This window comes from Leuciscus leuciscus, assembly GCF_965113295.1.
Source record: "Leuciscus leuciscus genome assembly, chromosome: 8".
Classification (NCBI taxonomy): domain Eukaryota; kingdom Metazoa; phylum Chordata; class Actinopteri; order Cypriniformes; family Leuciscidae; genus Leuciscus; species Leuciscus leuciscus.
The window spans coordinates 19,614,780-19,638,112 of record NC_138732.1 but is presented as its reverse complement, the minus strand read 5'-3'; the positions used below and the strand labels follow the sequence as shown (position 1 = coordinate 19,638,112).

The window sequence follows — 23,333 nt, the reverse complement described above, 5'->3', positions numbered from 1 at the left end:
TGTTCTTATCAACGCTTCCCCTTTTGTGGTACATGCTTACAAAATTCATTCAATTCTTAATGCTACAATTGGTGTCTTAATGAGACTTCAGGCATTCAAACCATCCTCTGAATTGCACATCAAATTCCCATCACATAAAATGCTGCCATTAAAAAAGTTAATTAAAACACTAATGTGAGGTAGTTATAAAATACTATGCATTTGGTCAGTGTTGGCTGTGATCATACACACTGGCATAATATATGTGTGAGGCTTTCACTGAGGAGGCTGAATTCACATAATTAGAGCAGACAGACAGACAGGATATGACTCTGATCATGGACCACAGACCTACAATCATACCCAAAGTAAATATTTGCTGTGCAGAGTAGCTACACACATCTCATTCCAAAATGCTACAAAAATAGCAGTCCAATGTTTTAATTTCTACCCTAAAGCTAAAGTTCAAACCAACAAAGGAGTTTGTCTAGCCACTTCATGTATTATTAATACATTGTAATGCACTAATGCTACATTATTCCTATTTTACATGATTTGACAAACACTTGAGAATAAGAAGTGAAAGAAATTAAATATACCATATGAGGTACAGGTAATGTGAGACTCTGGGTAGGACTTCCACAGAACTCTGTCACACCATGAGGGCCCATTGACTTGCACCTAAAGAAAGTTTATATAGGTTTAAAAACACAATTAGTAATTAAGATTAGTAATTGTAATCTGTGGTTGTCACACATGATCATCCCAATCATATTACCGATTTTGATTCATATGGCATTTAGAGTGTAAAAAGGTTTGAGCTATCAACTGAAGCAACAGAATAAATGAAATAGAAAGTCTTACCCCACTGGACTTGTATTTCTGCCACAGATAACAGTCTCTAGAACCACGTTCATACCGATAGGTGGGGGGAAACAAAATCTTCTCCTCCTCTTAACAGAGAGAGCAAGAAATAAAGTATCTGTTAATGCTTTTTTTTGGCCCACATGTTGCTGTGTAACCTCGTTGATTGATTTCATGTGTGTTGTCCATGGGAGTGGAAGAGCAGCCGCTGTTCTTACTAAAGTTAAAAAAGGCCTTTCTTCTGTGCCGCTCTCTAGTCAATTGGTCTGCACACATCAGCTCCTCAAATTCTCGCTTTGAAACATGCTTCAGTATGTCCTGCAAAAGAGAGGCCTAGGTCAGGGACAGCTGACCTTCAATATATGATATAAGTGAGCACAAGTATTCACAGAACAACTAAGATGATGGAGTCTCCTTGGAGCAATGTTTAAATGGCTATAGATCACAGTTAATAAAAAGCAGTGAGCAGGAATAAGTAAAGCTGGGGTGACTAATGTCTACACAGAAATAAAGCAGATTAAGCTGTGTAACCAGTGCATCCAGGTCCAGGCGGTAGTTGAGGTCTCCACACCAAAAGAGATGATTGAAACGAAGGCTAATGTCAAAAGTGCTGAGCTGCTTTTCACCAAGAGACAAAAGTCTGAGGATGTCTTGGAAGTTGTGGTTCCTCCTAAGAAAATAAAGAGGAACAGTGCAAAATAGACACTCTCACTTAAGCTATCATTCAAAAGCTTGAGGTCAGAAATATTTTTTCAACGTTTTAGAAAAAAGTCTCTTATGCTTACCAAGGCTAAATTAATTTGATCAAAACAACAATAAAAAAGTAATATTATTTGAATACTGTTTAAATAAATATATAATTCTTTGATGAACATAATGTTCAAAAGAACAGCATTTATTTGAAATGGAATTATTTGGTGACAATGTAAGTCTCTACTGTCAACTTAATGAGTCCTTGCTGAATAAAAGTATTCATTTCTTTAAAAAAAGGTCTAACTGAGCCCAAACTTTTAGACAGGAGTGCACAAGACACAATAAACACAACGTTATCCGTTGCATAAACTTCTTAGACTAGTCTTAAAAGTTAGTCAATCTAATTTTATTCTTCAAGATGGCCATAATGGTTACATAAAAGTGTAGATTGGTCAAATGTTTATATTTCTCCACAAGTTTGTGTTCTGAACGACCTTAATGTCTGACAGGTTGTGATCCTTGTTTAGTAAATTATACCCAGTTTTTTCCTCTGAAACCATTTACAAAGTCAGAAAGTGTATGACACCATAATGTTTTAAAAACTGTTAAGATTTTGAGTGTCATATAGTGTATTCCATCCTGAAAGATAAAAAATGTGGGCTGTTATGTGGTCTGCAATTTTTGTTTCTTTTGAAGTGGTCTGCCACCTGAAAAAGTTTGAGATCCACCGTTCTAAATATATGTGTGTGAATACCTGAGTGCTTTATCACTACCAGAAGTCAGATGGCAGTTCACAAAGCCCATTGAGGTGCCGTTAAAGAGAAGAGAAACTCCTACTGCACCCTTATTTCCTGTAACCACCAAGACAAAACAAATTATTTATCACTTGGTTTGTTTTCCTTGGCTACAAAATACAAAGGAGGTGAGAAAAGAGGGGAAAAGGAGAGTTAGTTCATTAGTGAGTGTGTTTGTTTGTTTTAAAAATGAAGATTTGTACCAAGCGTGTTCCCCAGGCCAGTTTTTACACTAGCGGTGTTTACTTGACTGATACATCCTTCATGCTCTGGTTTTACAAACACAGCCAGTCTGATATTCCAAAGGGACTGTACTGCCACCTACAGGAGGAAACACAAAACACACTCACAATCTCCTCTCACCATTGTAACACACTCAAATGAAATCTAATCAAATGAGTAATAGAGATACAAGATCACTTAAGAAGAAGAAACACAGTGTTCTGGTATATGAAGATTTTGATTTTGATAATGTTAGACCTGTTTGAAGTCGATGTTGGTTGCACTCCGAAGCGTGGCTCTGACGTGTTCAACCCACTCTCTCTCGCCCTGTGGGTTGTCCTGAGTGCCCACTGCATATATATCATGAGGCAGAGAGGCAATGGACTCATCTGGGGTGAGACCCAGACCACAGCAAGTAACCCAAGTCTGCAGTGAAGCAGGTGGTGGAGTGTCCCCTGCAGGCAAAATACAGATACAACAATAAAATATCTTGTTGCAGGTGTTGAAGCCATAATATATTTGATAACTAATTATATATTGTATATTAATACCCATATTCCAGGTGCCCACAAACACAGAGATGACATCAAGCTCAGACTGCTGAGAGTGAGCAGCTTTCATAAGCTGCAGCAGTCGACAGAAGGCTTCGCGCTTCTGGTGAAGAAACATCAGTACTTTAGATTTAGGACATTTAAAGTAAGCCAATTCAAGTCTTGTCCCCTCACCTTAATGCTCTCAAACACCAGTTCTCTCGGTGGGTTGTGAAGACTGTCAACGACCATCTTCAGTTTGGCAGGGCCTTTCTGAAACTTTACCAACTGCACGACTAAAACAAAAGCATTAGACGGCATTTACTAGCCTTGCATTATAATAGAGACTAAAGTAAGTAATGTTTTCAAGGCAAGGTTAACTCACTCCTGTTGTGTGTGACAGTCTCCACACCAAATGAGGCAGACTTCTTGTCAAATAGCAGCACTCCTGCATCTATGTCTACTGACACTGTTTGCCTGCCATACCTGACCACCTTGACCTTGACATTCAAACACATGCACATAAATAAATGCACACACTTTCATAATTAAAATATTAGCACTTTGAGGAAGAAAACAGACATTGTTCTACCTGAAAGCTGTGGACGGGATTGGGTCGGGCATGCTTTTTGTTAGCTGTTACTGCCTCAGGAGGAGTGGCTGGTTGCAAAGATAAGTTGTGATTGGTTACAGCTTCTTGCAAAGCTTTGAGAACCTGAAAAAGACATGACATTGTAATCATTATTACAAGAAATGCAGAAAGATGACATGTATGTGGTTTGTGTGTGCTTGTGCATGCTGTTTTTATATTTCATATGTGTCTCTACCCTCTTCTCCAGAGAAGACAACAGGTTACAGAGGGTAGTGAGCTTGTGAAGTAGATTATCCATGTTTTCTTCAGGACTCGTTCCTGTATTCTAATGAAGAGAGAGTTAATGAGAAAACAGGAATATATGAGGAAAAGGTGGAGAAGCAGAGCATTAGACCCAAAATTTGCTTCCTGGAAGATACTGTTGTCTTTGCACTGCTAGCTCATGCAGAAACCACCGATACACAAGTCTAGCGTGCTGTGGTTTGTGCGTTATGCTGCAATGTTGTGAGGTTGCAAAGGTGTTCTGGGTGGTTGCTATATAATTGTTTACTGGCAAAAGTCAAAAGAGCTCAAGGTTCCGTTCTATGATATTCTGATCCCTAATACACCCATAAGGGAGTTCACAACCAGGGAGCAGGAGCCCACTAGGGGCCCTCAGAAAATGTTCAAAGGGGCCGCAGGATGACTTAAAATGATTTAAATTTATATATTAATAATAATAACACAATTGGTTAACATTTATCAATATATTAATATAATATAACTTCATTGAAATGCTAAAAACATACAATCAGGATATACAGTAAACCATAGTCTTTCCTCAAAAAACTTTAAATTGTCGTTAATTAATATAACACCCCCAGTTTCTGTTGATAAAAAAAGTTTGAAAACAAGCAGCTTTATCATAATTACAGTATAAATATCAGAGGAATTAATGAATACTGAATGAAATTCAATGAATATTGTGTAGGACGATGATGGACTTTCGAATAAATTATTTAGAGAACCATTGGTCTAAGGGATTTTTTCCTCTGAAAAATGTCCTTTGATTTAAACATCCACCAGCGTAAATAAGTCTGTCAGATCATTTAGAAAGGTAATCGGAAACCTTTCCTCAACGAGCTGCATGATTTGAGCAATTATTTATGTTTGTAGTACAAACTACGAAGGACAAATTATACACAAAATTTCAACAACAAAAATCAGGGCTTTGTTCAGATCTCTAATAAGAAGTATGAGCAATGGTGATGTCTCTCTTTGCAAAGACCAGTAAAGATCCCATTCCTGTTTGAACATGTAATAAAACTTTGAATAAACTAAAGACATATAGGATTGATTAAAAATAGTAGCTTACACTATATTAGCCTTATGTATGTGTAAAACCAAAATGGGATGTACCTGCATTGTGGGAAAGGTGAGATGGCCGCTAGGATGATCAAACACTTTCGCCAAAGTCTCCAAACTAGACAGTGTCTGGTCAATCTCACTGTGATAAACAAATCAGGGATAACGTTTTGCCAGGACATGTAACAGTCATTATTCAAATGTTCTTCTTTCAAATAATTGCAGCAGTGTGTGAAAGGAGATGTGATGTTAGAGAAACAGCACCTGTGCAGACTGTCACATGCACGGCTGAGGATACACTGAAAGTGTTGAAGTCCTGACGCGCCCCCTTTCACATTCTCCAGGTCCTTACACACATTGCCATGCAGATACTCATCTAGTAATGGGATGATCTCGCAGCCTAAACTGCAGAGGTAAACATCGGTACAATGAGCTGTAAAAGTGACAATAGTGTTCACACATTTCTTTACAAGCACAGACAGTGTTTTGTGATGTGATCCAAAAGTTTGATATTGATCCATAGGTCAGGTGTGAATGGATGTACCTATTTGGGCGGAGCTCCTGAAGCCTCTGCAGAAGTAAATGAGGGGCTGCTGAACTGGAAGGTGGAGGGTAGCCTGCAGGGGACATTGCGCGTGGTGGAGGGGTGGCAAATGTTGAACCTGGCTTCTCATCGTCACCATCTTCAACGAGAACACACCTGTATGTAAGCTTAAAAATTTGATTGTTGTGCCTGTGGGTACAACTGTGTCACAGCAAAATATCACCCAAAATATTATATACACTTTGCTAACAGGGCTGCAGGGTGCGGATTAAATGGTCGCAAATGCGCCAAAAAATATTAAAAATAATTGTCAGTCCTGCGGTTTCATCAGATGTCAGCCGCGCACCACAGTATTTTCTGCAACAACAAACATAGCTTAAGCCATGATGTTCGATTCGCAAACAAATGACTCATTTGAACCGCTTCTTTTTAATGAACCAATCAAAAACGATTTACGTAGCAGCCTCAAACTCGTGGTTTGAATTGGATTCTGAATCATTCACAGCTGCACTGTTACTGCGTTCACATCTAACTCCTTCAAATAGTTATTTTTCATTTATGTCCAATTCTAAAATATGAGCTTCTGAACAAACATCTTTATCAAAGATTCTTGTATTTGTCAATTTTAAAAAGTGTCTGGAGTCCACTATGCTTCCTAGCCCGTCTTACCTGAGCTCTCATCGTTGGGCTCTGATTCACGCATAACAGGGTAAAGCAAAGGAGCCACCAGACCTTTGTGAGGGTGTTGATACCCCACAACTAAATCACCAAGAGTACGGAAACAATTCACCTGCACTCCCTGCGTGGCCTGAAATAAAAACACACACAACCAAAGACATAAAAGCAAACAGATTCACAGATCAAATATACAGCAGGACAGCATGAGGATTTGAAATGTGCATTACAAAATTTCACAATTCTATCCTGATTAAGGGAGGTTGGAAAGGGAACAGTGGTGTAGTAAAAGATTGACAGGAATAATGGTATCATCAAAAGCATGAAAACATTTGTGACAAATTGTAAATGACGAGAGATCCTAAACTTTTAAAAATCTTATACTTTTTTTCACAACCTTTTACATTTTATTTATATTTCAGAATTGGCTAACTTTTTATTAAACTACAAATATTTGGAATTCTGACAGATTAGGGTCCAATTCTCACTATTAAGTTGCTTATTAGCTTGCAAATTACTAGGATATTAGTATTATAAAGCACATATTAATGCCTTATTCAGCATGACCATATTCTACATCCCTTAATCCTACCCAATACTACCCAACTACCTTACTAACTATTAATAAGCAGTAATTAGGAGTTTACTGAGGCAAAAGTCATAGTTAATAGTTAGTTTATAGTGAGAATTGGACCCTAATCTAAAGTGTGACCAAAAAATTATTTGAGACTGTATATCCTGAGTAAACTAAAAAAGGAAGACAGAAAATGCAGAATTGCTAGGTTTGCCACAACAAGAAGTTGGTCTAGGTAGGGTAACTCCCAAACATTTAAGTTTTTCCGCTTTATGGACCAAAGATACAATTACATTATGATGCTCTCATTCTAGCGTCTGCCAAACTCTACATACCACAAACAGCCACTGGCCAGCTACCCACTGTGCAAACAAGGGCACACACACACACACTTAAACCATCAGGCATCATGACAAATAAAATAACCCACTCTTTGAATGGCTTTTTTTAGAAGCTTGTATTTTCAAGTATGGTCAATGAAGCCATTTTGGCAAAACCGTTCAATTATTTCCCCTAAAATCTCTATATAGCAGAATGTTTTCCTTCCAAGAGTGCAGCTCTTGAAAAGCGATTAAAAGAAATCAGACACTGGGAGGGGGAGAAATTTCAGAAAATGATCCTGTTTTACAATAGAAATACTTAAAGAACACTTAAACAACTTATGACTTGTGTCTGTGTTTTTGTATTAATTCTGTGCTTTAGGAAACAGGCATTTGAAAGTCACCTTTAAAAACACTAACACTTTTGGAAGAGTGTTTCTATATTAAACAGACCAACATGCCTTATCCATGCAGTAAAGAATTAGTACAAAAGACCCACAATACATCTAGCACTGCTGCATGCCCAGAAACATTTATGTCACACATATTTTAATCTCCACACAGACAGACAAACCCATTCCAGTCATTCTTCACTGGATCTGAAGCGTGGGTGCTGGAGGAATGTGTGTGAAACATTTTATTGACAGCAATGCCACTGAGGTCATTTTGAAACCACGTAGCTTTATGCTTCTAGACAGCAGACAAGACTGCTTCTTTTTTTTTCTACTTTTTTAAGAAGTGAAAGTAACAATAAATGTCAAGCAATTTGCATGTGAAATTTAAAGTTCATTAAAGGTAATCCTGCCAGGATATGATTAGCAGACCCTTTGTCTTCTCACCTGCACAGCCAATAATCCATCTGCATCGGGGAGGATTCGGTATGTATGAACATGTCGCTGGAATCTATGTACAAAACAGACAGACTGTTGAATCAAAGACAATACAGTAAAATAAATATTCTTTAAGCCATAGTTCACCCAAAAATGAACATTCATGTCTATCAAAATGTAGTGACTTTCTTCCTCCTATGGAGCACAAAAGGAAACATTAGGCAGGATGTTTGCGGCTCTTTACCATACAATGAAAGTGAATGGTACCATGACTGTCAAGCTAGACTTTCAGTGATTAGCAACCTAAATGACAGTATATTTGTCACACAAAGCTATCATATGGCTTCATAAGACTTTACAATGAGTGCACAAGTTCTATGGACCACATTCATAGTGCTTTTATAGTGCATTTATAGTGATTTTTCTTTTTTAGGATTTCGACAGCTTGTACAGAAGACAGCAGCTCATGACATTCTGCTAAACTTCTCAATTGGTGTGTAGCAGAAGAAAGAAAGTCATACAAGTTTGGAACAATATGAGGGTGAGTAAATGATGACAGAATTTTGTTGGATAAAGAATAATATTTTCTGCAATTATTCACCTGTGACAACATTAATAGGTTTTTAGTTTCATTAAGCTATTCTGAATGTAAATTGTTATGTTTGTGTTTTCATTCAAAAAATTAATTCATTGATTCACCCTCACGTCGTTCCAAACCTATAATAAACTTTTTTTCTTTTGTGGAACGCAAAAGAAGATATTTAGAGAAATGCCTCAGAAGAAAGAAGAAATGAAATGATGAAAAAAAAAAAAAAATTGTGAACTACCCCTTTAAAGCACTTCTTCATACAATTTTTCTCTTATCTTCTTAAGTTCTTATCTTCAGTAAAACTCTCTCAGAAACATCTTATCAAAGAAATATGTGAACTGTTCACCTTTCAACTGTTCATCAGCTTTAAATCAACATTTTCAATGACAATTAAATATCTTGTTCTGATAGAAATCCAGCTATGGTACAGATCGTGTAGTACACATAAATGGGTCATTGTGTGGCTTAATGAAACAAAGTGTGCACACTGGACATTAATGTTTTCCATGGTCACCATGGGATTATAAATTATGAAAGTAGGGTATAACCTCATTAATACCATATGCAAAACCACAGTAAAATAAAGTTCCACCTGTTAATGTGGTCACATCATGTGACATACAAGATCATATTTCTGTGCCCATCAGAGGTTAGATAAACCACAATTTGTGCTCATTCACATTTGGCTACAGAACCCAGAACCCAGGGTTCTGAACCCAGAACACATATTTAACCAAGCCCAATGAAGACAATTAGAAACCTCATTGTTTCCAGGTAATCTAAAACAAGAGAAGAAACAGAGAGGAAGTGGGCTGTGACTGTGAGATTAGATGATTTGCATGTGAACTGTTTCAGAGAGAAGAGATGAGGTAGAGACCAAGGGAAAGAATGAACCAGAGTCAGACAACGAGCAAAAAAGAGAATAAATGAGAGAGAATGAAAGAAAGAAAGAAAGAAAGTAGGGAGAGCAGTTGAAGCTGGAGGGCTCAGCCTTCAGGAATGTGTCTGGCTGTAGGCTGCAGTAGAGAGAGAGCAGTGCGGTCACTGGAGCCTATTCCCTCCTGCAGGGGCCAGAGACAGGAGGAAAACAGGGGAAACTGAGGCCTGAACAAAGCTGATCAAGTGGGGCCTATAGGGCTGTAGACTGAGTCTCGTCTCCTGGAGCTCATATGCATTGAGATAGACAGCACTAAACAATCTGAAAGGTCTTGCCAAAATTCTGCTAAAACCTGATGGGGAAGGCAGACACATGGTTGTAAAATCCATCTCACAAGCACAGACTAAAGAAAAGGGCTTATAGCTCATTGACTTCTTGACAATACCTTGTAAATATTGCGATTTATATGAAATTGTCAGTGTGCATCACCCGGAAGTGCTGCGGATTGACAGCTGGGTGTGGTGCCAAACTCATTCTGGGTGAATTCATCGAATTGCTAGGAAATGCGTGACGAATAAAAACAATATGTGTTCTAAAATCAGCTCAAAATATCAACCATGTCTGATATCCTCTGACTGGATTGAATCATAGTCTGATGCTTATAAAAATGAAGCCTGTGCCAATCACTACGTGATTTTCTCTCAACCTGCAATCTGCAAACTGACTCTGACTTTTGGCAACCAGCGTCGACTCATCAGACAGTAAATCTATAGGCAAAAGTCGTTCAGTGTATTCCAGCATTAAAGTGTTGTACTTACAGCAGACACAAGGCATAGGCTCCAGGCACAGATTCGCTGTCCCTCACCAAGAAGCTTCCATCTCTCCCAGCATGGGCCAGCAGCTCTTCGGCTTGCACACGGCTGATGTCCCGATGGTACCAAGTCGCTGCTGTCATGGTGCTTTCAAAAGAGTGTTCTAGCAGAGTGTCCGACAGTCTAATTTTCAACAAACAGGTTTGAATCTGACCTGTTGAATACAAGTTAGGTGAAAGATCTCATGCTGTTGCTGTTGATCTCCAGTGATGCTAAAACCGGAGGTCCACACTGTCATCCCCTCTTCTTCAACCTTCTTGTTTACACTGTCTAATAAGTTTTCCCTCCCATGAGCATGTGCATTTCAAAGGCAGGATGCGTATTTGGCCAGAGGGCAGATCCAGGACTGGCCTCCTCCTCTCGTGAGTTGTTCTGACACCACTTGTGAGAGCTCATGACAGAGCGCCCATACACATGCTGCTCACCCCCGGACAAAAGCTCCCTATTGTCTGGCAGCGAACATCATCAGTGTATACTCATCCAAGAAGAGGAACCAAGAGTAAAGAAAAAGCACCAGCTCCAGACGGTGCAGATATGAAAAGGCAGTGTAGTACAAATTCAAATACTTTTGCACTCAGTTGGTTTCGCCTTATAAGGGCAAGGCAACACCCCTCTGAGAACTTCAGCTGATGTCTGCAAACTCCAGTAAAGGATAGTTAACTACAGCCAGAGGTTGGCCAACAAGCTTTAGGGTAAGAACCAGACCTGCACTCCATACGCAAAGATGATTGTGAAGGGAAACCACGAGGGTCGTCACGCAGAAGTAAAATCGGAATGTATGGACCCCCGGCAAATGGAAGGAAGTGCTTCACAGCTCCAGATGGCAGAGGAGGATGAAAGAGCAGAAAAAAAATTAAAACACTAACCTGAATTCCTCTAAGTGACCTCACATCATTGGTGGTGCATGAACCTGAGCACAGCACTTAAGGAACTTTCACTCTCTTTCGTTCTGTCTTTCTATCCTTCTCGGTGAACTTCAGAAAACGCCATCCCATCCCATTCACAATTGTTACTAAATCATGGTCACATGCTTTGAATCGGTCTCTACAGTTCTCTCCCGGTCATATGCTCACAGCTTCAGATCATCTAGGTTACTGTGCTACTCTTCCAGTTGTTTTTCTCTCAGTCCTTGTTGGATTCCCTGCTCTCTCTCTTCCTCGAGCCTCTCTCTTCGTCTCCCTCTCTCCGTCCAGGAAGTGAAGAACACAAGCTCCACCATATGGATACGATCATCCCCCTTTCTCTGCGTCTCTTGTTTTGTTCTTCTACTCCTCCTGCCCTCTTTTTCTTCGCTCTTTCTGTTTCCAGCTGCCTGACTAACACCATCCCTCATTGCTCAGCAAAAACAGTCTGCAAACCTCTCTCCACCACACACAAATAGAGAACTCCACCCCCAAATCTCTGTATGTTGTGAGTGGGCTATAAAAAGTCATTGTTTTTCCACTATTAAGCAGCTATGAAGGAAGTAAAGCGGTCTCAAGAAGTTTCTACCGCACCCTTTATCAGTAGTGTTGTCTGTTCAGTATTTTGGAAATAGACCACAAAGTCATATGAAGGTACAGGTTTTTGAACATGTTGGAGTATTCAGAGGTACCAGCATTTAGTGCCAACAGCACCTCCGTTGTGAAGCACTGATGAAGACAAATGATAATGGAATGTAAATAATCTCTATTTTTATCCCCATAAATATTTAAACCAAGTTGCACACTTTTCCATCTCAGCTCTGTTGTGGATTTATGGTTCTGATATGCATTAAAATTCTGCATTCTGTTCGCAGCCTACTGTACTTTCATAATGTAATTACTGTATTAATTGCAAATTGATGGATGGTGAAAAGAATGGAGCCATTGAATGTGAGTTTGTAAAACATTGCCTAAATGGCTATTTTTTCAGGGAGGATAACATTATCAAATAGCCTACGTGATGTCAGCAGAAAAAGAAGTGTCACTTCAGAGGATGAGCAATTTACAAGATTACAAAAACAAACTTTTTCCTTTTGGAATAACGTGCACTGATGAACTGTTCATAATAAGACAACTGTGGAACGTGCATTAAGAAAGTAAACAGGGTTTGAATTCTTGTTGACTTCACTGTGAATATGTTGCATTCCCTTAATGCCACACTGCAAAAAATATATATATATAGATATATATATCTTCTTAAAGAGTACATTTATCTTATTTATTTTTCTTGATAAAAACCCTTAAAGCTAAATAAACTTACTTTACATAAAATTTCAAGAGTACACACAAAAAGTATAGTGTGTATCTTTTCACTTTTTTTACTTGTTCATACAATCATCTTCACTTAAAACTTCATGAAGAAGTCTGCCAATGCTGTAACACTAAAATATGTTTGTATTAAATATACAGTACATTCTCTTAACATCTTATGCAATGTTGCTTCTCAAGCAAATTGATCTTCTTTGAAGAATTTTAAATAAAAAGTTTGATGTTTTTAGTGTACACCTGGTATTAATATCTGTCTGTGATCCAAAATACATTAGGTATGTGATCATGAATAACTGAGGGTCATATAGTTGGACCTGACAGTTTTTCTGTTCTTTTCTGAAGGTACAGTCCATCCTCTTACCCCCCGGGTCATGTTTACAAAACACGCAATGGATTACAGTCCATCTCTAACCCAGGCTAAGCCATCTAAGACATGCTCTTAGAAGCCAGTATTTCATACAGTTACTGAATGTGTTGCTTCTATTCACCTGAGGGAAAATTGGCTTTTGTTAGCACCGAACACAGGCAAATAACTGTTTCCAGAGTTTTTACTTGGCAAACGTACACTATTTAGATGGATCATGTCCTAAACCGCATGCTTAAACTCTCCAATCCCAGCACAAGCAGAGCTCGAGATTAATTTTAATCACATTAATTTTTGACTGCATTGGCCGCTAATTCAGAGTGAGCCATTAATACCAGCAAAGATCAGACTAGCAAAGAGCATTACCTGCTTATTCCAAAGTATTATGAGAAACAAACAGGTGATGGAAGAGGATTTGCTCTCTCTAAAGATAGATCCCTGGTGTTTAAATAGAAATGTGTGGCTATTTAAATTGCTTGTTTAACTTGAAAACCCTCATGAAAATAGTAGTGCAATATACAGTATGGTCTAGTAGTCTAGTTTCTATTTGAGTTTTAAAAAGTGAGTAGTGAGTACTAAAATAAATGTTTGAATTCTGAGATCAACTGAAGAGACAAGTTTCTAGTGTCCGGGTATCCAAAACAGCGTTCTTACACAGTGAGGAGATAAGAAAAGGTCTAAGACATTAGGAAAGAGGATTATGTGTACTAGCCAAGCAAATGCACATTAACAGGCGGTCCTTTAAAGATAAACCAATTTGTTCTGTTTTACGGGTGGGGTGGGGTGAGGGACTAAATTTTCTCAAATCAAACATGATTTCTTATTGAGTTTTAAATAAAAGACTGCATGTCTGTTCTCTCCAGATGAGTCATTTAAATTAGTCATATTTGGAGTGAGCGTTTGTGACTACAGGAAATGAAACCAAGATGTTTAGTTCTTGGTCGAAAACTGAATTTGGTTGGGAAATTTGGTTGAGATGTGAACCTTAGTAAAAGTATATCTTAGTAAAAGGATATAGCAAAGTCATGTGTTGTCACCTAGACCACCCGTTTTGAATATAAATTGGTTTGTACCAAAAACATAAGAAAGCCCCAGTAAACAATTATCATTAAATGTTGTTGTTTTTTTACAACATAAAAATTTAAAAGTATCTTATGTGCCCTTTTCCTAAATGTAAATTCTTAATGAAATGGTTTTAAAGGTAATATCATGAATTTTGAACCAGGTAAAAAACATACACTATATTGCCAAAAGGTATTGGAACACCCCTCCAAATCATTGAATTCAGGTGTTCCAATCACTTCCATGGCCACAGTTGTATAAAATCAAGCACATAGGCATGCAGACTGCATCTACAAACATTTGTGAAAGAATGGGTCGCTCTCAGGAGCTCAGTGAATTCAAGCGTGGTACCGTGATAGGTTACCACCTGTGCAATAAGTCCATTCATGAAATTTCCTCACGATGGGCGAGTCTGGGTTTGGCGGTTGCCAGGAGAACGGTACTTGCCTGACTGCATTGTGCCATGTGTAAAGTTTGGTGGAGGGGGGATTATGGTGTGGGGTTGTTTTTCAGGGATTGGGCTTATTGGCCCCTTAGTTTCATGAAATGAACTCTTAATGCTTCAGCATACCAAGACATTTTGGACAATTTCATGCTCCCAACTTTGTGGAAACAGTCTGGGGGTGGCCCCTTCCTGTTCAAACATGACTGCGCACCAGTGCACAGAGCAAGGTCCATAAAGACATGGATGAGCGAGTTTGGTGTGGAGGAACTTGACTGGCCTGCACAGAGTCCTGACCTCAACCCGATAGAACACCTTTGGGATAAATTAGACCGGAGACTGCGAGCCAGGCCTTCTCGTCCAACATCAGTGCCTGACCTCACAAATGCACTTCTAGAAGAATGGTAAAATAAATTCCCATAAACACACTCCTAAACCTTGTGGAAAGCCTTCCTAGAAGAGTGGAAGCTGATATAGCTGCAAAGGGTGGGCCAACTCCAAATTGGCTACGGATTAAAGAATGGGATGTCATTAAAGTTCATGTGCATGTAAAGGCAGATGTCCCAAAACTTTTGGCAATATAGTGTATATATACAATATAGTGTAGGCTATAGTCAGTAAGTCTAACTCTTGAAAACAGCTTATACTTGAAGTGTTTTAGAACCTAATTTGCTTATGCTGATGTGGAGGTCCACACATGTTTTGGAAAGTGTGGTAGTGAATGGCAGGGAAGTGCTTGGTGCTTGTGACCTCTGACCTTGTTCAGGCCAGCAGGGTTAGAGACATGAGCAGCTGTGTTTAAGGAGATCACATCTAACTGATGCCCTGTTGAACACACACACACAATCAAAGTCAGCATGTGTAAAAGTGTCAATTAGAGTTAGTTATTTAGAAATTATTTACAGCTATATTATTCTTTTGTTTTAAGATTATTATTGTGCATTCAGCTGACAAATGTGTTGATATACCTGATTTAAGTAATCATAGATTTCATATGATTAGCTAGTTGGTGACAGAGTTAACAGAGCATAATAGTAATTTTAAAAAAAAACCACCTTAACATGCCATCCGAACAGAGATCACAAGCCTGATAAACTTAGACCATCTGTTACAGCAGGTGTGAGTTGTGGTAAGAACCAGGTCCCAGCCTGATCCTCTCTCTTTCATCCTCAGAAAATGGATTACATTGGTCGCTACTTCCATTAATAACAATATGTTCAAAATTATGTTTCTGTTCAATACCTTTTAATTACAAAACAATAATACCTTGTTATAATTGCATTTTGTTTTAACAAAACGTTTTTTTGGGGGGGAAAGTTGGGACCATAATGACAGATATTTGTGTTTTAGGAATGCTACACACCATATAAAACAACTAATAGCGACACCTAGTGGCATGGATGCAGTATCATACAAATAAAAATGCGTTTTTTCTTTTTTACATACCGTATATATTGTGTATGAATTTATTTATTTTTGATATTAGTTTCTCACTGTCAATTTCAGATAATTATCTCAAAGACGTGTTGAGTGTCGTCGTGTATTGTTTGGCGCAAATACTGTAGTAACAGCCAATCAGCTGTTTGTACTATATGCCGCAGCCACACATACAAATCCCCCTGAGGGTACAATGAAAATGTTCCTTTAACTGCTTTTCTAAAATAGTCTCACACCCACTTCATTCTCTCTAAACCCTAGAATACCAATGCCAAGAGAACCATTTGAATGTTTATGATACAATGGCAATGCAAGCAGAAGTTTTAAAGCAGAGTGTACATGATGCCTGTTCTTGCTCATCATCTAAAGATGAAAGTACTGTAGCCTATGTTGTGTTATGTTGTGAAGGCCTCATGACTTGGAAACTGAGGCCACGGTGAGTACATGCCCTAAATGCTTTGTTAGAGGTGGAGCTCTATTATGAGAGATGTAACCGTATTATTACAATTCTGTCATCCAACCAAATGACCCCGAGGCTGGCACTCTCATTCATACCATGTACTTCTCAATAGCTAATCCGTAAGTCCAATTCTGTGTTTATTTTTATACACATTGTAGCCAGAAAAAGATGATGACTAATGAACTAAGAGGATTGGGACTAAAATGAGGGAGGAGAGTTTGCACTATAAAGGCGGACAAGACTAACTGGGAAACACACTAGCAAGCCAACAACACAGAACAGTGCTCACGTGCAACAATCAAGAGTAAAGCAGAGGACATTCTCCAGGAACTTGGACACAGGTAAGAAGACCTGGACCGTCATTTCACTGAAAAAACGCACATAGACTTTGAGGTGAAAGTGACAGAGCAGGAGAAAGCTGATTTGGATTCAATTTATATGAGATTGTTCAGTGTGAACATTAGCATTCATGTCTTCTTTAGGAATATTTACAAAAAGGAAAAAATTGACACACTAGATTGGTGAAGAGCCACATGGCTCAAAATGTCACTTTTGGTGAGAACATGCAATAAATACATTTTCTGTTTATGGCTATTTAAATTTTTGTGATTGTTTTTTAGTTTTTTCTTTTTGTGGTTGAGCACCCGCTGAGATTTGAGTCTGTGCACTTTTTGTCTAATTCTTGCTTTGGGGAGATTGAAATGTGGCATAATAAATACAATAGAGACCTGAGGAGCATCGGTTGTTTTTATGATCAGAAGTTTGCTTTCTGGTTATTCCTGAACCTAATCCTGATGCTAAATGGCATAACTTTAACCTGACAAAATAAGGTAATCTATATAAAGAATATCCACGACTGATCATGAGAACGATAGGAGTCAACATATGAATTTGCATCTTGATTGCAATTGAGAAGACTATTGTGTTCATTGTGTTTAATGAATGTACAACAAAAGGTTAATATTCATTTTATATTTCTTTGGAACCACACAAAACAAATATATTTAAAGGAAGATAAACACACTTTTAAACAAGAGCATGACAGCTGAGTTTTTCTGGGTAAATAAGTGTCTTATATTTCATGTGATTTATTTGTACTCATTTACACATAAATTGTGATTAATTTATCTAATTTACTGAGCTGCTCCTGCTTAGGTTTTTATATATGTAAATATTATTTAATATATTTATATTGAAATATTTCCATAGGCCCAACAGTCCCATGTTTAAAATAGTCATTTAATGTTCATTGCAACTCCTTTAAAATATATCACAGATGTTTTGCTAGCTCTTCCCAGGTTTGAAATAGTTGGCCTCATACACAGAGGCAAATTAAAAACAGATAAGAGCTAATCCTGAGTGCAGCTTCTGTGGAGGATTATGAAGAGTCTATCGTTATGCTAATCTCCTCTTCCCTGATTAGCCCTAGTGGATTGAAATCTCAGCGGGACAATATATAAACATGAATGGTTTTCCAAACACTGTACTCAATTCAGGGCAGGATGTTGGTTCTTTTAAATGTTGCTAAATCAAACGACTGCCCTCTGCTGGCACATTTTACACACTAACCATTTCACTTCTCATTTCAGAAAGCTTCAACTGACTTTCCATAACCATGACAAAGTAAGTTTGTGCATATTAATTTATCCCAAAATTTTGCAAATAATTTAAATATGAGGCATAAAGACATTTAAAACATCAAACAGGCAAATTAAAGGCATTAGATCATAATTGATCATAACTGCACCATATTCTACAGACTATTAAATATTTTATACACCTCTTAAGCAGCCTTTCTTTAATACTCCTACACTCTGTTCACTAGTAGTATTAAATCTGTAGAAGTCTTTTTGGTCTTCAATCCTTGTGGATTACCAGATTATAAGAAATCCCTTTTAGAATGGATTGACAGGATTACCACAAGAGTTTAAAAGTAACAGTGCAAAGCTTAGCATAGCCTATGCAGATGACTATATTACCTCATGTAGACTAACAAGTCATATCATACAAAAGCAACATATACAGATATTTGTTTAAAATACAGGACAGGTTTTTTTTTTAAGAGACCAACAGAACATGTTAGTTTCAGTGATGTATGGATTGCAGTGATGTATGGTTGCAATGAACATTGCAGGATTTTCCCTATTTGACTGTGAGTTATATCATTAACTAATTCAGTATAGACTCAAAGCAGCACGTCCTGATCTTGCCGAGTTAGACGTGTCCCTGGTTCAACATATGTTGCTGATCCTGGAACAATATGCCTGTCCAAAATCATAATCATAACCATATCCCTACCCCTAGACCTAATCCTACCCATAAATTATCCCTAAAATCAGAGGGAAATGATAGGTGAATAACACTGATGTAGAAGCACCTAACCCTGGTTGTAAGCCTAAACTTGACATAAACTGTAAACTCAAATCTGATTAGTTGACTGGAATGTTGTTCCAAGATTAACAGAGATGTTGATTTAGGAACATGCTGCACTTTAAAGGCATCCTGTTCCATGTGAAACAAGCTTCTATCTAATAACTGGATATGATCTGGGATAAACAGTAAATGTGGCCTGGTGATTGCGTAAAATGTTATTACGAGTTGGGAGTAATTTTGTTCGGACAAAACTCAAATGAAACAACTTGCTACTAATTTAGTCTAAGCAGCAGAGGTGGTAGAGCTGTAGCCTTCAGACTGTAACAGGACATGACAGCGGGACAGTGCTGGTTAATCGCAGCACAGGCTGGTTTGAGTAGTAACACATGAACAAAATAATTGCCTTGATTTTAGATTGAAGACTACTTTTCAAACCATTGCACCACTGTTGATAATTACCACTCTTATTATATGCATTTAAAGGTGAAATATGTCATTTCTGTGCCAACACTAAAATCAGTCAATAGACAAAATTGCTCAAAATAAAACACTTCCCTGTCTGCTATTGATAGCCCTGCCCCCAAAACTCATGCCATTGGCTGGGATGCATCTGTTAAGAAATACTGAAATGGAGATGTTGCTGTGTCTCAGCCAAAAGCGATGTTTTGTTTTACATTAAAAACTACACACATCCCCTTTAAAAGAGTAAATTGAGCTTATAACAATGATTATAATATTAAGACTGTATGTTGTTTCTACAGGATTTTCAAGAAGACTAGTGGAAATGGTTCGGTAAGGTTCCATTTATACCGTTTCCAACTCACTTTACTTGTCATCTGCTCCACATGTATATGCTCTCAACATATTTTTAAAACACAAGCACACGATAATCATCTCAGTCATTATTTATTACAGATTTGCCTTTATTTGGGGAAAAGAGACTTTGTGGATCATGTGGATAAAGTTGATTCAGTTGGTACGTTCTACTTTACATTGAGAAATGTATTATTCCTCAAGATTGTGATGTTCTCTCTTTTTTTAATTAAATGTATACATGTAAATTTATATACACCACTTTTCTATTCGTGTGCAATATTTCAAACAACCTGTAATTTCCTTCTCAGATGGGGTGCTCAAGATTGATCCTTCAGATCTTAATGGAAGGAAAGGTATGATTTAATATAATATGTGACCCTGGACCACAAAACCAGTCACATAGGTCACAATTTTGAAATTGAGATGTATACATCACATGGAAGCTGAATAAATAAGGTTCCCATTGATGTATGGTTTGTTAGGATAGGCCAATATTTGGCCGGGATACAACTATTTGAACATCTGGAATCTAAGGGTGCCATGTTCACGATTGTGCTGCATTCACTCACAAAAATAAATGTTTTATATATTTATGGTAAAAAATGTACTTAATATCCTAATGATTTTTGGCATAAAGGAAGAATCGATCATTTTGACCCATACAATGTATTGTTGGCTATTGCCACAAATATACCCGTGCGACTTGTGACTGGTTTTGTGGTCCAGGGTCACATATCATGAAAAGTTTGTCGGTAACTTAATTCATTTAGACACTTCATCTAAACATTACATTTTATTTTTTCAGTATGGGTACAGCTTGCATGTGCCTTCCGCTATGGAAAAGATGATCTGGATGTGATTGGAGTTTCCTTTAGGAAAGACATCTGGATAAAGCGCATACAGATGTATCCCTTTGAGGGAACCAAGCCCCCAAATACACCAATGCAGGAAGCGCTTTTGAAGAAAGCTGGAGATCAAGGACATCCCTTCACTTTTGATGTAAATCCACACTTATGCATCTGCTTAAGCATTGAGAAAACATTCAAGGGCGTCCTTCATTTGTGTCTCTCCTGTTCTGTCTCAGATTCCAGTACATCTTCCATGCTCAGTGTCCCTTCAGCCAGCACCAGAGGATGCCGGGAAGGTATTTCAGAAATACATGAAGAACACACACAAATGCAATCACAGATGTCTATGTCTCTATAATATGTAATATGTTTACTTTTACAGCCTTGCGGGGTTGACTATGAAGTCAAAGCCTATATTGCAAATGAAGCAGACAGCATGGATGAGAAAATTGAAAAGAAGTACGTACTGCTCTATTTTAACATAAAGATACTATCAAAAGAAATTAATACATTTTCACTCTGATTCTGGTATCTCTACCAATATAGGGACACTTGCCGTTTGATCATCCGCAAAATCCAATATGCACCGAATGAGATAACAGCCGGACCCAAGGCCGATCTCAACAAACAGTTTATCACAGCAGACAAACCAATTCACTTGGAAGCCTCCATGGAGAAGGAGGTACAGTGTTTTGAAATGCCTGTTGTAGATAATTTAAGAATTAAAAAAAAAAAATATATATATATATATATATATATATATATTCCATCATATGCAGTTTTGTGTCTCTTCTTTATTCACTGCTGTTTTCTCATCCTTTCAGCTCTACTATCATGGCGATCCCATCCCTATCAAACTCAAAGTGAACAATGAGACCAGTAAAGTAGTGAAGAAAGTCAAAATCAGTAGTAAGTATTTTTTTAATTCATATCAATAAACAAAACAGCCAGTCTTCATCCATTTAAGCTACTTAAGAATGATTCGTTATTGTCTTTAAGTAGAAGTGTAAGTGTTGCCCACAATGATCCAAAATAAACTTTAGCTCATTGTGTGTTTCAGTTTACCAAATTACAGATGTAGTGCTTTACTCAGCGGACAAATACCACAAATGTGTCCTGAATGAAGAATTTGGGTGAGTGCAAAGACCTCCATATCGCATTTGTCATCTTTAAAATATTTTTGGATTTTAGTGTTATACATCTTTTATATGTTGTATTAAAAAAAACTTTTAGAGATCTGAACTTTCTGAGATCTTTTGTTACAGGGACCAAATTAATGCAAACTCCACCTTTGAGAAGGAATATAGTGTCACTCCTCTGCTGGCCAATAACAGAGAGAAACTCGGTCTTGCACTGGATGGCAAACTGAAAGATGAAGATACCAACTTGGCTTCTTCAACAATGTCAGTTAATCTTCATTACAAAAGCATCAGACAGATTTTCATGTTCATAGTCCAAATAACAGCTCTGTATTTTAAATGACAGAAAAACAAGGTGACTCATCTGCATCTCTCTCTCTCTCTCTCTCTCTGCAGTCTGCAACCCGACATGGATAAGCAAATCCAAGGCGTCATTGTCTCCTACAAAATAAAGGCTACCCTCATGATGGGAGGTGGTCTCTTGGGAAGCCTCACATCAAGGTTTAGATCTTCATATTTTCTTTCAACTCAGTGTCATTGGACTCTCAGTGGAGAGTCATAGTGAAGAGCCTTTTACTTTCTTCTATCTCTGATGACTTTTGTTCTGCCATTATGGTATATATTTCCATTGATGATGCCCAAACACAACTACTTAACAAGGAACAGTCTGCTTAGTTACATTGTCATTAAACAACAGTGAAAATAAATTCATGATAGTACATGATGTGTAAAAGCTAATTGTGTTTTAGCTTTGTGAGCAGTGAGAGTACTCAAGTCATGTTCATCTTCTGTTCACAGTGATATTACCGTTGAACTCCCCCTGGTTCTAATGTCACCCAAACCAGCAGGTGAGATTTCTGTTCTTCGATATCTGTGTGTGTGTGTGTGTGTGTGTGTGTGTGTGTGTGTGTGTGTGTGTGTGTGTGTGTGTGTGTGTGTGTGTGTGTGTGTGTGTGTGTGTGTGTGTGTGTGTGTGTGTGTGTGTGTGTGTGTGTGTGTGTGTGTGTGTGTGTGTGTGTGTGTGTGTGTGTGTGTGTGTGTGTGTGTGTGTGTGTGTGTATATACAGCCCAGTTTTCCAAGGATAGTTCTGTATTTGTGACCATAGCTTTTTCAAAATTTCAAATAATAAACATTACATCCTTTTTTTTAACTGACACTGCTATGAAACATACTAAAGAGCACAATTTTCTTGTCTTCTAACTGCTTCCTTGTGCATTCTCAAACTGAGCAGAAGTGTAAGTATCAACGTAAACTTGTTTCTAATGTTTAGACAGAATGTTGAACTTCTATGTGCTTTTCATTTTAAATCTTAGACTTTGAACCTTAAACAAAAATGATCTTCATATATATATATATATATAAATATATATAGTCATATAGTCATTACATAAATATTTAAAGCCATTGTCAAAGTAATGTATTTTTTATTCCAGGACTGATATCAGCCTCGAATAGATTCTACAGCCAGTGACGGTGAGGAGCAAGTCAGGACGAGAGACACTCAGGAATAGATCCAGATACCAAACAACCCCATTTCATGAGCCATAGACTATAATTGTTGCAAATAACTGTGTAAAAGGAATTAGCTGTATAATGTTAAACATGGCCTAAAGATGCTTTTGAATTGTCATGTTTATTTCTTCTGCCTTTATTGTGGAAACTCAGTTTAATAGTGTTTTAGGTTCTTTTTGTATGTGAATTAGATTAGTAAAATATCAGGGAGTAATACATTTACTTTAATTCTATTATTATAATTGTATATGTAATTTTATTTTTGTTGTTGAATGTTTTTTTTTGTTTTTGTTTTTTTCTGGCTGTGGTGATGGTGGGAATCAATAAAAACTGGACTGTTATATTTGGA

At 37.7% G+C, this 23,333-nt stretch overlaps 2 protein-coding genes across 2 annotated transcripts in view; one reads left to right on the top strand and one right to left on the bottom strand.

The window, feature by feature from the left end:
- inppl1b (inositol polyphosphate phosphatase-like 1b) overlaps positions 1-11,390 on the bottom strand; it is an 18,770-nt gene extending 7,380 nt beyond the window's left edge. Inside the window, exons 1-18 of the mRNA XM_082177478.1 lie at positions 10,246-11,390; positions 7,971-8,034; positions 6,232-6,370; positions 5,563-5,701; positions 5,283-5,423; positions 5,073-5,160; positions 3,910-3,999; positions 3,675-3,797; positions 3,468-3,582; positions 3,278-3,378; positions 3,104-3,206; positions 2,811-3,007; positions 2,534-2,651; positions 2,291-2,387; positions 1,375-1,513; positions 1,062-1,161; positions 844-932; positions 579-660 (exon numbers count right to left, since the gene is read on the bottom strand). Of these exons, the coding sequence (XP_082033604.1) occupies positions 579-660; positions 844-932; positions 1,062-1,161; positions 1,375-1,513; positions 2,291-2,387; positions 2,534-2,651; positions 2,811-3,007; positions 3,104-3,206; positions 3,278-3,378; positions 3,468-3,582; positions 3,675-3,797; positions 3,910-3,999; positions 5,073-5,160; positions 5,283-5,423; positions 5,563-5,701; positions 6,232-6,370; positions 7,971-8,034; positions 10,246-10,382 (2,062 nt within the window). The 5' untranslated portion in view covers positions 10,383-11,390. The remainder of the gene's footprint in view (positions 1-578; positions 661-843; positions 933-1,061; positions 1,162-1,374; positions 1,514-2,290; positions 2,388-2,533; positions 2,652-2,810; positions 3,008-3,103; positions 3,207-3,277; positions 3,379-3,467; positions 3,583-3,674; positions 3,798-3,909; positions 4,000-5,072; positions 5,161-5,282; positions 5,424-5,562; positions 5,702-6,231; positions 6,371-7,970; positions 8,035-10,245) is intronic.
- On the top strand, positions 8,041-23,333 carry arr3b (arrestin 3b, retinal (X-arrestin)). Its single transcript, XM_082177500.1, has 16 exons — positions 8,041-8,502; positions 16,454-16,636; positions 17,885-17,918; positions 19,430-19,460; positions 19,584-19,644; positions 19,793-19,837; positions 20,290-20,483; positions 20,569-20,628; positions 20,715-20,791; positions 20,879-21,014; positions 21,157-21,241; positions 21,393-21,465; positions 21,598-21,735; positions 21,868-21,972; positions 22,270-22,319; positions 22,906-23,333. The coding sequence occupies exons 3-16, from the start codon at positions 17,911-17,913 to the stop codon at positions 22,941-22,943; spliced, it is 1,101 nt and encodes a 366-aa protein (XP_082033626.1). The 5' UTR covers positions 8,041-8,502; positions 16,454-16,636; positions 17,885-17,910; the 3' UTR covers positions 22,944-23,333.

Excerpts from the sequence above, each read along its gene's own strand:
- arr3b (XM_082177500.1), top strand. Across the intron at positions 20,792-20,878 it reads GATGAGAAAATTGAAAAGAA|GGACACTTGCCGTTTGATCA; the intron begins GTACGTACTGCT and ends CTACCAATATAG. Across the intron at positions 21,466-21,597 it reads GTCCTGAATGAAGAATTTGG|GGACCAAATTAATGCAAACT; the intron begins GTGAGTGCAAAG and ends CTTTTGTTACAG.